The sequence below is a fragment of the Camellia sinensis genome, chromosome 11, assembly GCF_055761805.1.
Source record: "Camellia sinensis isolate YWXY chromosome 11, ASM5576180v1, whole genome shotgun sequence".
Classification (NCBI taxonomy): Eukaryota; Viridiplantae; Streptophyta; class Magnoliopsida; order Ericales; family Theaceae; genus Camellia; species Camellia sinensis.
In genome coordinates, this window is record NC_138971.1 from 27,609,100 (window position 1) to 27,627,771 (window position 18,672).

An 18,672-nucleotide genomic window follows, 5' to 3' on the forward strand; every position below is an offset into this window, starting at 1 on the left:
ATTTGGCCACTTGGTGTTCTCTTGGTACCAAGAAAAAGCCTATAAATAGGACCCAATTTCCCAAGGTCCAAAGGAGAATTATTGGGGATTTAGGAGAGATGCTACCCATTTGTGCACTGCCATACATTTCTTTTTGATCTTACTTGCTTCACCCTCACCTAACTACTCATTCTCCAGTCATCCTACTATTGTTGGACCATTAGCATAGTTTTGCTTCTCTAATCACTACTCACATCGAACCCTTTCCTACAGTAGTACAGTGGTGGTGATGTAACAATAGTGATGGTGGTGGTGGCGGCGTTGGTGGGGGTAGTAATAGTGGCGGTGGCATAATGATGGTGGTGGTTGTAAGAATGGTGGTAGTGGTGGCCATGACATGGTGGTAATGGTGGTGGTAATAGTAACAGTAACAATAACACTGACATGATGGTCGTGGTTATAGTGATGGTGGTAGTTGTAGTAGGACTAGTGACGGTGACATGATGGTAGTTGTTATGGTGGTGGTGAGTTTATAATAATATTTATTGATATTATGTTTAATATTTATAAATTTAGTCATAATTAAGTAAGTTTTATATGACTTAAATTTTTTTAAAATTTTAATTTATATTTTAAAAAATAATTAAATTTTAAATAATATTAATAATAATTATTAAATCAATTTATTTAATTATCAATTAATCAATTTAATTTTAAAAGGTAAATCATGTTATCAAATGGGAATAGCTTTCTTCCAGTCCAATCACAGATTGGAGGGTACTGTTGGATCTGTGAGGACTTACTACAGGTTCCGTTTTGATAATTCAAACCGTTCAATGTATATAACTCGTCGAGTATTATATATCTATAAAAAATTACGTTGATCAGATATCGATAGCTATGTGATCAAATTCGTTTTGTATGAAAAAAATGAACGGTGAAAATAAACGGCTTACAAAAATCTGATTTGATCACATAACTATCGATATCCGATCAACGTAATATTTTATAGACATATAATACTTAACAAGTTTTACATATTTAACGATTCAAATTATCAAAATAGAATCCATAATAAATTCCACAAATCCAATAATGCCCTCAGTCCGGATCGAACTGGAGGAAGCTATTCCCTTATCAAGTATCCCGTAGCCACAACTTTGGAGGGAGAGAGCGTGACGAAAACTTTTTTTGTGCTATGCTCCTTCCCATATAATTATTCCCCCCAGGTGTGTGTTGGTTACAACAAATCCATTTCACTTCCACTTCCATTTCCATTTCCATTTCCATTTCCATTTCCATTAATATCTCTCTCTCTCTCTCTCTCTCTCTCTCACACACAGACACACACAGACACACACAGAGAAACCAGAGAACAACAACAATGGAGAAGCGAATGTGGTTCCTCATCATCGGCGTACTCGTAACGTGTCTCTGTATCCAAGTGAGATCAGACGCCTCCGATCATCGCTATCAATCCTCCGACCCCGTCCCTCTCTACTCTAACAAGGTCGGTCCCTTTCACAATCCCAGGTACATTCTCTCTCTCTCTCTCTCTATACACACACACACATATATATCTGTATCACTCTCTCCTTTTTTGATCGCTGATTGATTGATCTCTTAGATCTGTTTATGCAAATGGATTGTAATTCAAACACATGTATATGAATGCTTGAAATGTGCAATGCGAGCTATTTAGTTACCCTTTTATATCTGACTTTGCTGACATTTTACGTGACATTTCCTAATTTTTATTTTTATTTTTTGTTGTTGTTGTGTTTATTGTTTGGTTACAGTGAAACATACCGATATTTCGACCTTCCCTTCTGTTTTCCAGGTGTTGTTCTTCTCTTGTAATTTTGTAATTTTTTTTTTTTTTTTTTTTACAATCTATCCAAAACAAAATAATGTACTTGTGAAATTTTCTGTGTTTTTACGATTTACATTGAAATTTTTTTACAGGCTATCAAAAAATAAAATAAAATTATGTACTTGTGAAATTTTCTTTATACATAAATGCGATGGGCACTTGAATATATAAATGCATTTCTTACCTGAAGCAATTGTAGAAGACGTGAAGCTTCCGAAAAGGCTTCAAAATAAAAATGTCAGTTAATGATATGGTTCTGAAATTTTTTGAGTAATTTACACTCCCTTTAGTTTAGGCAAAGTGTCCATAGTTTCAATTTGAATAACTTGACACTTACACTTTCAATTTTGGTGCAATGTGGTTTCTTCGTTATTTACGGTTAGAATTTGGAATGGAATATGATCACTTGCAAAACTAGAGGGACCAAAGTGTAGTAGTTTGTTTTAAATTCAACTTTGCTCTCTCTAGTTTTGCATGTGATTTTTTTCTGTTCAAAATGTTAACAATGAATAATCGGGAGACCACATTTAAATTGAAACTACGGAGACTAAAGTGACACTTCGCCTAAATTATAGGGACTAATGATGTAATTTACCCAAAAATTTTACGTGTCAACAAGTAGCTTTGGGTAAAAAGCATTTTGGTCTTGTTTTTTAGAATCTTTTTTTCTAAATTTTCTTTTGAGAAAATAAAACACTATAAAGATATTATCGAATTAAAAAAAAAAAAATATTCCTTCCCCAAAACATAAAATCATATGAAAATGATTCCTTCCCAAAATTATTTCTAGTGTAATTGTGTTTTTATTTTTATTTTTTCAATTTCTTTTACCAAACTAGTTTTTATTATTTTTGAATTTTTTCAGAAAGTATATTCTGAAATTGAGACAAAATAGAAACTTTTGGAAGAATTTATATAGGAGTGTTTTCCATCAAATACATATTAAAATTTTCCTCTAAAATTTCAAAAACAATATGATGTTGAAGTGGAGCTATAGTTTCTTTATTTGTTTATTAAGTATGTGCTTGATTGCAATGGCAGATCATATGAAAGAGAAGAAGGAAGCCTTGGGTGAGGTGTTGAATGGGGATCGTCTTGTCAGTGCACCTTATACACTTGACTTCTTAGTTGATAAAGATTCTGAAGTTGTTTGCAGAAAGAGGCTGACAAAGGAAGAAGTTGCTCAGTTCCGAACTGCAGTCTTGAAAGACTATTACTTCCAGATGTACTATGATGACTTGCCCATTTGGGGTTTCATGGGAAAGGTTGACAGGGAAGGCAGATCTGACCCAAATGATTACAAATACTTCCTTTTCAAGCATATCCATTTTGATATACTGTACAATAAGGACCGTGTGATTGAGGTCAGTGCTCGAATGGATCCTCATTCTGTTGTTGACCTGACAGAGGACAAGGAAGTTGATGTCGAGTTCACTTATACAGTGAAATGGAAGGAAACAAACATTCCGTTCGAGAATAGGATGGAAAAATTCTCTCAGACTTCTTCTTTACCGCATCACTTAGAGATTCATTGGTTTTCAATTGTAAACTCATGCGTCACAGTTCTCCTCTTAACTGGTTTTCTTGCAACGATTCTCATGCGGGTCCTCAAGAATGATTTTATCAGGTGAGTAATAATTATGCTTCTGTGATTCAATAATTATGATTGGTGTTTCAATAAATTTGCATTGTATACTTCTTTATTGTATATTCTATCCATTGAATTCGTTGAAAGGTATGCACATGATGAGGAGTCAGCTGATGACCAAGAGGAGACAGGATGGAAGTATATTCATGGTGATGTATTTCGATTCCCGAAACATAAATCTTTATTTGCTGCAGCCCTAGGTTCTGGCACCCAGCTGTTTACTCTGTAAGTACTTCTGCAAGCTCATTGTGGTCCAGCATAGTAATGTTTAATTTATCAAATCTTTTAATCAACTTGTTTTGACTTATTTAAATATTTCTTTACGTTCGTCTGCAGTACAGTATTTATTTTTCTGCTTGCATTGGTGGGTGTATTTTATCCATACAACCGAGGAGCTCTATTTACTGCACTGGTGGTCATATATGCACTCACTTCAGGAATTGCAGGTTATGTAGCAACCTCTTTCTATTGTCAGCTTGAAGGGACCAACTGGGTAAGTGCTGGTGGATCTCATATGCTGCATTTTGGCTTAAAATTTAATGCTTTGCAAAGTGAAACCTGGTGGATTAATCAGAATTGTAATTTGCATTGACAGGTGAGAAATTTGTTGCTGACGGGATCCCTTTTCTGTGGGCCTCTGTTTCTCACATTCTGCTTCCTTAACACTGTTGCTATTGTATACAGTTCTACTGCAGCACTGCCTTTTGGGACGATTGTGGTAATAGTTCTGATATGGATGTTAGTGACATCGCCCTTGCTTGTGTTGGGTGGGATTGCTGGGAAAAATAGCAAAACTGATTTCCAAGCTCCATGCCGCACCACAAAGTATCCTAGAGAAATTCCACAGTTGCCGTGGTACAGGAGTACTGTTCCTCAGATGGCCATGGCAGGGTTTTTGCCTTTCAGTGCTATCTACATTGAACTTTACTACATATTTGCTAGTGTGTGGGGTCACAGAATTTACACAATATACAGCATCCTGTTTATTGTCTTCATTATCCTTTTGATCGTAACTGCTTTCATTACTGTGGCATTGATATACTTTCAGCTTGCTGCTGAAGATCATGAATGGTGGTGGAGGTACACAAGTGTTGTAATATATATTTCAGCTTATTCGTCTTCATTTTCTGCATATGATACTGCTTTGCCTGCTATGTTATTATGCTTTTTTGTCTTCCCAAGTCCTTGCCTCTTATGGATGACTCATTTTTTAACTACTAATTGAATAGTTTTTGATTGTACAAATTGGTCAATGGTTACCTATAAAGCATGGGTACTTCGAAAAATATGCCATATTCGTACTGGTATTTGTGAGAATATATTGCAAAATATATTGTGAATCTTACAAATTAACTTAGAGTCCTATTAGAGGCATGATTGTATTAGAGTCCTATTAGAGTCATGATCGTGTTGTATTTGTATTTCCTTTTTGGTTTAGGAGTTAGGGCTATATATATTCTAAGGTTTGATTATAATCGATACACATTGAATATATGAGATACAGAAAGCTATTTAGAAATTTTACATGGTATCAGAGCCATGTTCGAAACCCTAAGTCTGGCTGGCGTCCACATCTGTTGTTTGAAGTTGTCGCCTATTGTTCGAAGTCATCTCTGTTCTTTGATCTTCTTCATAGTCGCGACTTAGGGTTCGTGGGTCTCTCTGGTTAGTGGGTCACGATCATCTTCAGTCATCATCAGCAACTCGCAATCAGCTTCAGCCCCCTGCTTCGTTGCAACTCAGTTCTAGTACTTGTGGTTCGCGAACTCAGTCCCTCTGGTTCGCGAACTCAGTCCCTCTGGTTCGCAAACGTCATCGCCGTGCTTCTGATTCAGGTCGCGATCGTCTTCCGCGGTCGTCTACAGCCATCACGACTCTGTCTTGTCTTTTGAAGCTTCTTTGGTTCGCAATCAGTCCTGGCTGTGATACATATAACTGATTTGTTGGTATTTACACTTTGAACCCAAAATTTCATTGACTATTACACTTGGATTGGCTCTCTCCCCTGTGTGTTCGAAGTACTGAGATAGTGGTATATTTCTCATTATTATAATTTGACCCCAAAATTCTGTAACTTTGGTTCACTTTGATGTCGGATACCCATAAGCTTCAATCTTTTACAAATCCCAAGAAAGGATCACTGGCTCCAGATGAGTGTGCCTTCGGCCATCAGAGGGGTCATTGGAAGTAATCATTGTCCCAAGAAGGGATGTTTGTCTGCTTTGTCTGTGTTTGCCTCGTCTTCTCAGCAATTGCCGATTAAGTTTTGCGCTCCTCCTTTGAGTACCATTCGGCCTCTCACTGATTCTACTGCATCTACTCCGGCTCTTGATCCTGACTTTGCTTCCTTGACTGCTCAGATTAGTCAGTTTCAACATACATTGTGTACCTCCCAGCCATCTCTGTCTGCCTTCATTGTTTCCTCTCTTCATTCAGGTTTGCTTGGGTCTTCTATTGGTATTTCTTCGTTTGTCTGACTTTTTGACTTTGGTGTCTCTCATCATATGACTCTCCATCTCTCTTTACTTCAAAATTGCACTCCTCCTCCCTTTCTTATTACTGTCAATGCTGCTAATGGGTCTGGTATATCTGTTGGGTCTGTCTTACCGTCTACTATGTCTGCTGTCTCTATTCCATCTGTTCTTTATGTTCCTCAGTTATTTGTTAATTTATTATCTATCAGCCAGCTTGACGTCTCTGGTTTTGATGTTATCTTTTCCTCTTCTATCTGTTCTGTGCAGGATCGGATGTCTAAGCAGCAGATTGGGACTAGTCGTAGAGTTGGGGACCTCTATGTGGTAGAGAGCTTGCATCTGCCTTTGACAACCTCTCCGACTGCCTTTTCCTCTTTTCAGTTAGATTCTCTGTCCAGTCTTTTCTACTTGTGGCATTCTAGATTAGGGTATTTGTTTGCTGACCGCTTACGGTCTTTGGCTCAATCAAGTATCTTAGGCTTAGTTGCACGAAGCGGGGGCGGAGCGGGGGCGGGAGCGGGAGCGGGGAAGCGTGAGTCAATAGAAGTTTCTTAGGTTGGGAGCGCCTCGGGGAGCAGTAATATATAAATATATATATATGTTTTAATACACATTAAAAGTTTTTTTTATAAATATTTTTTTTAATACATATTAATTACTTTATTTATTTATTATATTTTTTAAATAATGTGTTAAAATATATTAAAATAAATAAAAAAAATAAAATTGGAGAGGGGTGAGATAGACACAAATTATATTATTTATTAGATTTATTATATGTATTATATATATATTTTTTTATTAGACACAAATATGTTAATATAATTTATTAGATATATATTTTATATAATAAATTAGATATATATAGTTTATATATAACCAATTATATTGTTATAGGTTGAAAACGGGAGGGACAGAGACGCACGACGAGAGAGAGAGAGAGAGAGAGAGAGAGAGGAAGGCAGATCGAAGGCGAGGACATGGCGACGCAGATCGAAGGCAGATCGGAGGAGCTAACGAGTCTCTACGGCAGATCGGAAGGCAGATTGAAGGCGAGAGACTGAGATCGAATGCAGATCGAGCAGATCGAAGGCAGACGCACCAGGTTTCTCTCTCTCTCTCCCTCTCTCTCTCCCCTTTACGATCCCATCTTCATTTGAATCGCGTTTCTCTCTCCACAGAAACGCGATTCTTACGTGTTTCTTTCTAGGAAGCGCGGAATCGTGATTCTGAGTAAGAATCGCGGCCTGTTTGCACGAATCCTGTAACTAAGATCTTAGGTAAAGTTTTTCCTAGTGAATTTACTGAATGTCAAAGGTGTAAATTCACCAAGATGACAGCCTTACATTTTCATAAAAGCACTTCTATCTCTAATACACCATTTTTTTTAGTTCATACTGATGTTTGGGGCCCTTCTCCTGTTCTCACCAAAGGGGGTTCTGCATACTATGTGTCATTTGTTGATGACTGCACCCGTTACACTTGGGTTTATCTTATGACTCATAAGTCCGATTTCTATCAGATATACCGTATCTTTCAGTCTATGATTACTACACAGTTTGGGTCCATTAAAGTGTTACGGTCTGACTTGGGTGGAGAATGTTTTAAAACTGAGTTTTGTGAGTATTTGGCCAATTTGGGTACCATTCACCAAACTTTCTGTATAGATACACCTGCCCAAAATAGTCGCGCCGAGCGTAAACATCGTCATCTCCTTGAGACAGCTAGGTCTCTTTGTCTCTCTGCCTCAGTTCTAGCTCCATTCTGGGGGGAGGCAGTTCTTATTGCTACTTTTCTTCTCAACTGCATGCGTACTCCCATTCTTTTTGGTCGGTCTCCTTATGAGGCTTTGTTCTCCCAACTTCTTAACTACTCCCTCCTTCGTGTGTTTGGGTCTGCCTGTTTTGTCCTTCACACAAAGATAGGATCAAATTTAGTGCCCAGTCTGTCCTCTGTGTCTTTTTGGATTATAGTCCTACTTAGAAAGGCTATCGGTGTTACAACCCTGTTTCCCATCGTTTTTATGTCTCCTGTCATGTTTTTTTCTCGAACATCTGCCTTACTTTCAGCTTCCTCCTGTCACTGCTCTAGTTTCCAAAGAAGATTTGGTTCACATTGACCCATTTCCTTTTGAGGTACCGTCTAATGAGTACATCTCCACTGTTCCTCCTGAGCTTGTTTCATCTTCTCCTCCTGCTTCACCTCTAGCTGCTTTTCCTCCTTCCGTTTCTTCTCCTCCTCCGTTGTTAGTTTATTCTCGTCGCAAGGCTCCTCCTCCACCGGTTGTCTCTACCCCTACTGTTGATCTTCCTGCTTCTGCTGACTCTGATCCTGCTGCACACTGATATCCTACTCGAGCGCGTCATCCTCCAAACAGGTTAGGTTGGTCTAATACATGTTTTTCTGCTTCCTATCGTACTTTTTTGTCTGCTATTCATTCTTTTTCAGAACCTTAGTCTTACAAAGAGGCATGTTAGGATCCTCATTGGGTTCACGCTATAGAGGATGAGTTGTCTGCTCTACAGAAAATTAGTATTTGGGAGTTGGTTCCTTTACCTGCTGGTAAGAACTTGGTTGGTTGCAAATGGGTCTACAAAGTCAAGACTCATTTTGATGGGTCTCTTGAGCACTACAAAGCTCGTCTGGTTGCCAAAGGTTTCTCTCAGGAGTAAGGCATTGATTATGAGGAGACAGTTGCTCCTGTTGCCAAGATGATTACTGTCCGTATTTTAATCTCTGTCGTTGCTATTCGTTCTTGGCCTCTTTATTAGATGGATGTTAAGAATGCCTTTCTTAATGGCCATCTCATTGACGATGTTTACATGCGTCCTTCTCCTGGTCTTCCCCATTCCTCTGGCCAAGTTTGTTGTCTTCAGCGTGCTCTGTATGGTCTGAAACAGTCTCCTCTTGTTTGGTATGATCACTTTCAGACTGCTGTTGCTGAGCTTGAGTTTCATTCTTCTGCTTCCGACTCTGCTTTATTTCTGATACATACATCGGCTGCTTTTGTTGCTCTCTTACTCTATGTGGATGACATGATCATCACTGGCTCTGACTCTTTTGCTATCTCTGAGGTCCAGCAGCATCTCTTCTGCACCTTTGAAATGAAAGATCTGGGTCTATTACGGGATTTTTTTGGTATTGAGGTTGTTTCTTTTCCAAAGGGCTATTTTCTGTCTCAGGCTAAGTATGCTAATGAAGTCATTCATCGTGCTGGTCTTACCGATACTAAGGTTTCTGATACACCTATTGAGCTTAATGTGAAGCTTAATTCTACTGATGATGTCCCTTTGGATGATCCTACTTTATATCACAAGCTTGTGGGTTGTTTAGTTTATCTGACTGTCACTCGTCCTAATCTTGTTTATGCTGTTCATGTGGTTAGTTTGTTTTTGCTCCTCGCTCTACCCATTGGATTGCTTTGGTTCGCATTCTTCGCTATCTCAGGGTTACCATATTTCAAGGCTTACTATTGTCCTCTACTTCCTCTTTGGACTTGGTGGCCTATGCTGACTCTGATTGAGCTGGTGATGTTACTGATCGCAAGTCAACGTCTAGTTTTTGTATGTTTCTTGGTGATTCCTTGATCTCTTGGAAAAGTAAGAAACAATCAGTCGTTGCTCGTTCTACTGCCGAAGCTGAGTATCGTGCTATGGCTCATGCCACTGTTGAGATTGTTTGGCTTTGTTGTCTTTTGTCTGATTTGGGTGTCTCTTAGTCTTCTCCGACCTCTCTCTATTGTGACAACCGCAGTGCTGTTCAGATTGCCCACAATACTGTCTTCCATGAGTGGACAAAACACATTGAGATTGATTGTCACTTTGTTCGCCAACATTTGCAGTCTGCCTCTATCTCGCTTCCTTTCATCCCTTCGTTTTGCAACTTGCGGACTTTTTCACCAAGACTCACACTACTGTTCGGTTTCAGTTTCTTCTTAGCAAACTCTCCGTGTTTTCTGCTAAAACACCTTGAGTTTGAGCGGGGGTGTGAGAATATATTGCGAAATATATTGTGAATCTTACAAATTAACTTAAAGTCCTATTAGAGGTATGATTGTATTAGAGTCCTATTAGAGTCATAATCGTATTGTATTTGTATTTCCTTTTTGGTTTAGGAGTTAGGGCTATATATATTCTAAGGTCTGATTGTAATCGATACACATTGAATATACGAGATACAAAAAGCTATTAGAAATCTTACAGTATTTACCGGTGTATGATACTTCGTATGATAGTTCTGCATATGTATCGGATACACGATTTACGGACTCAAATTTTTTCTTCTTAATTTTTGGCGTATCCAGATGTACCCTAGTATATATCCAAGCCGTACCATACCTTAGTTGAAACGATATTTTTTTCTACTATAAAGATAAATTTTTTTTCACTAGATTTTTTTTTAATTTTTAATTTTATGCTTAGCATTATTTAGAATTAAACTATAATTTGTAAGTTATTTAATATATTGACCTTTAATTTTGATTGATACCTTTACTTTTGGCATTAAATGTTAATTATAAGTTGGATCTTAACAAATGAAACTATTTAATCAATTTTTACATTATTCTAAATTAAAAATAAATATTTTTATAGAAATGAACCAAGCTGTACCCGTACTTTACCTTTTTTTGGATTTTTACATATCAACGTACCCATATCGTACCAGTACCAGTACCAGTACTTGTACCCTTACTCGTGCTTCATAAATAGCTACCTACCCCTATATTTTTTGGAACATGAATTTTTTTTCCCATACAACTAACTAGATGTACAGTCGAAAAATTCAAATTTTGTATTTTTCCTGTCACATAGCCTTATAAGTTATATCCATGCCATTAAGAGATCCACTTTTTTCATAAGATTATAATATTCTTTAGTTTAGCCTAATAATTTTGCTGACATTTTAAAAATTGAAGCTTGGCTTTTTCATGATTGTATTACAGCCTTACAATTTGCAGAGTGTGTTCCATAACCACTTCTGGTCACATGATGGACACATCGCTACTTAAGGTTGTGTTTGGTTGTGGGATTTGGGGAGATATTTGGAAAAGGGAAGAGAAAAAGTGTGTGAAATTAGGTGAAATATATACCTACATTTCACCTAATTTCACCTACCTTTTCGCTTTTCTCTTTTCTCTTTCCAAATCCCTTCCGAAATCTCCCAACTAAATACAGCTTAAGTGACATGGGACATGATCTTACAGGATCTTGATACATAAGTAATGGAATACTAGAGTTTAAAATCTTAGCTTATATGTCTACCCTGCAACCTTAGCATAACATTAGGGACGTATCATATCCAGATAGTTGGTAGGTATGATGTGTCCCCATCCGTTGTGTCAAAATGGCTTAGGAGGTAGGTATGATACAACCATTAAGGTATCATGTGCCTTGGACAAAGGCCCCTCTCTCTAAGATTGGTATGAGTGTGCCTTGTCCCTGAGGGGTAGCTTGGTGTGTGGTTGGACAAACCCTTGAACTATAGCCCTAATTCACGAGTCTTTTGGTGGTCCTGAGTGAGGTACCTAGGCCATGCTCTGAGCATAGGCCTCATATCGTGAGAAATGAGGCACACTCGCAGGGGCTATTGCAAGCCAAGTGCTCCGTGCAAGCTTGAGGTTTTTGACATGCGGGAAGTGCAAGGTCTTTGGAGATGGCATGGAGGGAGTGACTTGGTTTGTCTAGGTGCTGGTGCTTGATTGGGCCATATGTCATCTTGGGACGTGTACATTTTGTGCCAAAAGTCTTGTATGGAGGTAACTGTTAGGATCATGGACACCTAGAATATAAATTACACACACAGAGAACACAAATATTTACGTGGTTCGGCCCAATGCCTACGTCCACGGTACATAAATGAGAATTTCACTAAAACAGAGCAATAATACAAAACGGAGGAGGAGTATCTCACTCTCTCTACTCAACTCAGAGCTCTCAAACACTTCTCACAACTCTTTTTTTTTTTTGATACATTCATCCTCTCCCTCCCGTCTCTATTGATACACAGAGAGAGAGAGAGAGAGAGAGAGAGAGAGAGGGAAAACAAACCCACCACAATTTTCTACCTTCTTCATGGTGAATGGTGAGAATCAACAAAGGCAACAACGTGAAGAGAAAGGAGAGTTTTGCAGATGTCCAGTTCAGATTTTCACTGGAGGTGGAGGTCCTTATATGCCATCTTTGCATGACTCTCTACATGCATGCATGGGGTTGGAGCAACAATTCTCCCCCACCATACCCACATGCATGATTGACTTCTCACTTGAAGTCCATTCCTGCAATGCCCCTGCAAATTTCGAGTTTGTCTCTCGAGACCATCTTTGTAAGCATGTCAGCTAGATTCTTATCTGTGTGGATCTTGACCAGTTCCAATAACTGCTTTTCCATCACTTCGCGTATCCAATGATACCAAACATCAATGTGCTTTGTGCGAGAATGGTACATTGAATTCTTGCTTAGGTCTATGGCACTCTGGCTATCACAATGTATCGTGAACTTTTCTTGCTTTAATTCCAACTCTTGGAGAAACCGTTTTAACCACAACATCTCTTTCCCAGCTTCCACTGCGGCATTATACTCTGCTTCGGTTGTGGATAAAGCAACACACTTCTACAGCTTGGACTGCCAAGACACAACTTTCCTTGCGAAAGCAAACATAAATCATGATGTAGATTTCCTACCCTCAAGATCTCCCGCCATATTTGAATCCGTATAGCCTTCTAAGACTGGTTTAGCATCTTTAAAGCACAAACACATTTTTGCCGTACCCTTGAGGTACCTCAGAATCCACTTGACTGCTTCCCAATGCTTTTTTCCTGGATTGGAAAGGAATCTGCTTACTACTCCAACAGCATGAGCAATATCTGGTAGTGTGGACACCATAGCATACATCAAACTCCCTATGGCGGATGAGTAGGGAATAGCCTCCATCTCTTCTCTTTCTTTTGTAGAGGAGGGACAAGAAATCTTGCTCAGCTTGAAATGATTAGCCAGTGGAGTACTGACTAGCTCGGCATCTTTCATGTTGAACTTCTCAAACACCCGTTTAACATACTTCTCCTGTGACAGCTACAACTTCTTGGCTTTCTTGTCACGCACAATTTTCATGCTCAAGATTTGCTGTGCAGGGCGTAGGTCCTTCATGTCAAAGGACTGTGATAACTCCTTCTTCAGTGATTTGATTGTTGTGGCATCCTGTCCAACAATCAGCATGTCATCAACGTAGAGCAGGAGTATGATGAAGTTTCCACCGGGAAATTTCCTGACATAAACACACTAGTCTGTAGCAGTTCTCTTGTACTCATGACCCACCATGAATGAGTCAAACTTCTTGTACCACTGTCTCGGCGCTTGTTTGAGGCCGTAGAGACTCTTCTTCAATCTGCATACTAAGTTTTTTTTCCCTTTGACTTCAAAACCTGCTGGCTGCTCCATGTAAATTCCTTTCTTCAGATCACCATGGAGAAATGTCGTCTTCACATCCATCTGTTCAAGTTCCAAATTCAAACTGGCTACTAGTCCCAAAACTACTCGAATGGATGTCATTTTCACAACTGGTGAGAAGATTTTATCAAAATCAACACCTTTCTTCTGCACAAAACCTTTGACAACTAATTGGGCCTTATACTTGACTAGCTTCCTGCTACCATCTTTCTTCAACTTGAACACCTATTTGTTCTGCAATGCTTTTCGACCCTGGGGAAGTTTATCAAATCATAAGTCTGATTTTTCTGCAAGGACTACATCTTTTCTTGCATAGCTTGCTACTAGCTACTCTTCTCCTTATGATTCTAAGCTTCTTGAAAACTTTCTAGCTCCCCTTCATCAGTAAGCAAAATATACTTAGAAAGTAGGGTATTTTGACGACAGCTTAGACTCTCTTATTGATCTTCATAATTGTGGACCAACGGTCTCTGGCAGAGAGGGTTGTGACTCCCCCTGCTCAACACCCTCTTCTTCTGGATCTTCTTTTGGAAATCCATCCTGCAACTCTACATTATCGGCTGCATGTTGCGGTAGCTCTTCTTCATCAGTGGCATGCTGTGATGGTGCAGGATTGGGAATAATTTCTGAAACATCAACTTTGGGTTTGCCTGGTTGCCTAAAGTCCTCTAAGGTCTGGCCTTCTTGAAACACCACATCTCAGCTTTGAATGACCTTCTTGTTTTTCGGATCTCATAATTTGTATCCAAATTTTTCATCTCCATAGCCAATAAAGATGCATGGAGTGGCCTTATCATCCAGCTTCTGTCTGTGCTCCTTCGATACATGTGTAAATGCTTTGCACCCAAACACTCTCAAGTGAGAGTAGGAAATCTCCCTTCTAGACCATGCTTCTTCTGGAATCTGAAAATTCAGTGGAATAGATGGCGATCTGTTAATCAGATAGCAGGCAACACGAACAGTTTCTTCCCAAAATGGCTTTGGTAGCTTTGCCATTTTGAGTATACATCTGACCTTCTCCACAATGGTCTGGTTCATTCTTTCGGCTACACCATTGTGTTGTGGGGTTCCAGGAATAGTCTTCTCATGCCGAATGCCGCGACTAGCACAATAGGCTTCAAACTCCTTTGACATGTACTCGCCTCCATTGTCTATTCAGAGACACTTCAGCTTCTTTTTGTTCTCCCTTTCCACCATAGCATGAAATGTATGAAAATGCTGGAACACCTTAGCTTTGGTCTTTAGGACATAAACCTATACCTTTCGTGATGCATCATCAATAAACGTCAGCAAGTATTTTCTGCCACCCAAAGATTCCACTTCTATGGGACCGCATACATCAGAGTATACTCTGCTCAACAACTCTGATTGGCTTCTGCATGATGAATGGAAAGCAACTCTATGATGCTTCCCAAACAAGCAGTAAGGATTCAATTTTGCATCTTTGTCAAAGGGAATAAGAGACTTCTTTGCCAGAATCTGCAACCTTTATTCACTTATGTGACCCAGCCTTTTGTGCCACAAATTTGATGACGCCTTATCTTCTGCTGCGTTGAGGCTATCTGAATTCACCTCCACATGAGTCTTCTACAGTGTGCCAATTGCCTGTCCTCTGGCTACCACCAGAGATCCCCTTTTCAACTTCTATATGCCTTTGCCGAAGTAGTTCTCATAGCCTTGTCGATCTAAGGCTATCCTTGAGATAAGATTCAGGTGTAAATCGGAAACATGCCTGATATCTTTCAACACCATTGTGCGCCTAACTTTGGTTTGGATGCAAACAATCACCGAATTTCCACAATCTTCGAAAAACTGGAGTTATCCATCTTCACTGTACCAAAATCTCCAGCTTGGTACGTACTGAAAAACTCCTTCCGGGATGTAGCGTGGTAGGAAGCTGCTGTATCTACCACCCACTCGGTGTCATTGTCTGACATATGGAGGAATTTTTCTTTTTCAATAGAGAATAATGTAATATCCTCTAAGATAGTAACTGCAATGTTCCCATCTTCAGTCTTTGGCTGTCTAGTGCCTTGTTTCTGTTCTCCCTTCAAGGCATAGCAATATTTCTTTATGTGACCCTCCTGGCTACAATGGTAACACTTGAACCTTGGCCGGTTCGTACCTTCTCTGAATTTCCTTCTGTCTTGAGATCTTTCTCTGCTGCGTATTTTATTTTTGCTTCTTCCCTTGCCTCTGCCTCTACGTTTATTTTCTGTGACAAGGGTATAGGATTGATCTCCACCCATGTCTTTCTTTCTTGCCTCTTCACTAAATAAAGCATCAGTAACCATGTTCGTGGTCAGTCTTCCTTCTGGTGTAGAGTTGCTGAGGGACGCCACCTTCTCCCAACAGGCAAAGAACTGAGTAGTAATACAGCCTGCATCTCATTATCTAACTTCATTTTGACAGTTGCCAGTTAGTTCACCAAATTTTGAAACTCACTAGTGTGTTCAACAACAGAGATACTGCCTTTTAGTTTCAAATTTACAAGTCTTCTCATTAGGAGGGCTTTGTTTCGAGCGGTCTTTGACTGGTATATGCCTTCTAACTTCGTCCAAAGAGCATAGACATCAGTCTCCTGGGCGACATGGTGGAAGACACTGTGATCAATCTATTATCTGATCTGGCTAATGGTTTTTCGATTCTTCTGCTTCCAGTCTTCGTCAGTTTCAGTTGCTGGTTTAACTCCATGAAGCTCAATGGGGTCAAACAAATCTCGGCAGTACAAGACATCTTCCATTCTGGGCTTCCAAATGGCATAGTTGGAAGCATTCAGCTTGATCATAGATCCCGAAGTTGATGTTGATTCCTCCATCTATACTTGTCTCTACAGAAAATGATATTTTTCTGAAAAACAGGCTTCGCTGTTGAGTCTGGATTGGTCATATTAGCCGGAAAAGCACTTTAGATTGCCAAAATAAAGACTGCAAATTTTTGAAATCTAATTTTCAAAATCAGACCCGTACGGATGTGTCCGGAATATTCCAAATAGTTGGAAAGCACTATTGGATCATAAAAAACGAACTTAGAATGACTTAGATCAAGCCAAGACAAGTTGAACGGTTCAGATTGGCAGAATCTGGTGCGGCTAAGAAGCACTGGATAATTCTTCCGGTTTGGTTGGCGTCAGGCTGACGTCAGCGGCGGCGGTGTGGCTTGGTCGGCGAGCGGCTTGGTCGGCGAGCCGGTTAACACGGCTTGGTTAGCGGCGTGGCTGCGGTTAGCGGCGCGGTCAACGGCTCTGGCTTGGCTTGGATGACATCAGCGGATGACATCAGATCGTCTTCTCTGCTGTGTTCACGCGTGAGGCGCGTGCAGCCAGTCGCCGGCGAGTGAGAACGGCGTCAAGTGCGCGTGCGGCCTCCTCTGACCTCCATTTTTGACGTGTTTTTTTTAAGTGTGCTATTCTCGTTGAGGGTTTTCACCTGGTGTGATCAAAAGTGGATTTCGACCACTTTGAATTCTGGGCAAATTTTGAAAAACACTTTGTTTTGCCGAAAAACACCGAACTCGCTCTGATACCACTTTGTTAGGATCATGGACACCCAGAATATAAATTACACACACATAGAACACAAATATTTACGTGGTTCAGCCCAATGCCTGTGTCCACGGTGCATAAATGAGAATTTCACTAAAACAGAGCAATAATACAAAACAGAGGAGGGGGAGTATCGCACTCTCTCTACTCAACTTAGAGCTCTCAAACACTTCTCACAACTCTCTTTTTTGGATACATTCATCCTCTCCCTCCCGTCTCTATTTATACAGAGAGTGAGAGAGAGAGAGGGAAAACAAACCCACCACAATTTTCTACCTTCTTAATGGTGAATGGTGAGAATCAACAAAGGCAACAACGTGAAGAGAAGGGAGAGTTTTGCAGATGCCCAGCTCAGACTTTCACTTGAGGTGGAGGCCCTTATACGCCATCTTTGCATGACTCTTTACATGCATGCATGGGGTTGGAGCAACAGTAACCTGGTACCGTTGGATCCATGAACCTAGAGAAAGCTCCTAATTCTAAACCATTGGATGAAAAGTTTTTTTATGAATCCATTTGTAATGCGAACCATGTCCTGGTACATGTGCAGTGGATCAAAATCATTCATGCCATTTCATCTTAGGCCTAGTTGGCAAAGTATTTGCCTAGATCTTTCAAATGAAGGCTCAGTTTTTCACTAGGGCATTTGAATATCTCAGACTTTTGCAACATCATTTAGGATATTGTTTGGTAAATTGCCGCTGGTTAAATTCTGTTGTTTTGATATCTGTGTGATGCCAAAAAAAAAAAAAGGGCATGAGACTGTTGTCTTTTGGACTAATTTGTGTGCTTGATTTGCCACAGGTCTTTTCTTTGCGGTGGATCAACTGGCTTATTCATCTATGGCTACAGCTTGTATTACTACCATGCAAGATCAGACATGTCTGGCTTCATGCAAACTTCATTTTTCTTTGGGTACATGGCATGCATTTGTTATGGTTTTTTTCTCATGCTTGGGGCTGTTGGTTTCCGGGCTGCTTTGCTCTTTGTTCGCCACATATACCGGTCTATCAAGTGCGAGTAGTGTGTTGGTCTTTAAGGTGTACTCTCTCTCTCTCTATTCGTCTTCTATTTTTTGTCATAGAGAAGGGTTCCTGTTTTTGGCTAGAAGGTAGTCTGCAAAGTACCTCTCACTTCGAGAAGGTTCTACGGATGGGAGTTCTCATTTTTGATAGGATCCACTCAGTTCTTTCTTTTATTGTTACACATACCTTCAGTTCCTGGAAAATGAATTTTGATTCCTTATGTAATATAAGCTTTAAGTTGCCCACAATGAAATCCCTTTATTGATTTGCTGAATAAATAATAAATTCTCTTACATGTGGTTCATCCTAAGAATGATTTATTTTGATGTTTTTATCCGACAGATACTTGTACATGCAAAATACATGAATGTTGAAAGAAAATAGAGTGTGCTTATACTGAGTTTCGAACCAATTAGTTGACATTTCTATCATATTGCGTGTAAGATTGTCAACTGGTCTTTTCAGTGCTTACTATTTCTTTTTGCAAATAAATCATGCTAATGGGTCTGAGCAACCAAAGGTTCAGATCGCTTTAGGACAGGAAAGACTCCAATTCCAAAGTTTAACCTTACAAGGTTTACAACTTTTTTCCAAGTTGAGATATAGGGCAAGCTTTGGTGAATCATGGCTCTTCATGATTTGGAAATCAGAAATCTTATATTTTCAGGAACACTTTTTAAGCATCAA

At 39.5% G+C, this 18,672-nt stretch overlaps 1 protein-coding gene across 1 annotated transcript; it reads left to right on the top strand.

Moving 5' to 3' along the window:
- Positions 1 to 1,088: 1,088 nt before the first annotated feature.
- LOC114311082 (transmembrane 9 superfamily member 3) lies at positions 1,089 to 18,278 on the top strand. Its single transcript, XM_028257161.2, has 8 exons — positions 1,089 to 1,208; positions 1,345 to 1,512; positions 1,779 to 1,819; positions 2,894 to 3,479; positions 3,588 to 3,725; positions 3,837 to 3,993; positions 4,096 to 4,580; positions 17,765 to 18,278. Exons 2-8 carry the CDS (start codon positions 1,364 to 1,366, stop codon positions 17,982 to 17,984), a joined length of 1,776 nt encoding a protein of 591 aa, XP_028112962.1. The 5' UTR covers positions 1,089 to 1,208; positions 1,345 to 1,363; the 3' UTR covers positions 17,985 to 18,278.
- Positions 18,279 to 18,672: the final 394 nt, after the last annotated feature.

Coding starts and splice junctions, on each gene's coding strand:
- LOC114311082 (XM_028257161.2), top strand. CDS start 1,364: ATGGAGAAGCGAATGTGGTTCCTCATCATCGGCGTACTCGTAACGTGT. Junction 3,480..3,587: donor CTCAAGAATGATTTTATCAG/GTGAGTAATAAT, acceptor ATTCGTTGAAAG/GTATGCACATGATGAGGAGT. Junction 4,581..17,764: donor GATCATGAATGGTGGTGGAG/GTACACAAGTGT, acceptor GATTTGCCACAG/GTCTTTTCTTTGCGGTGGAT.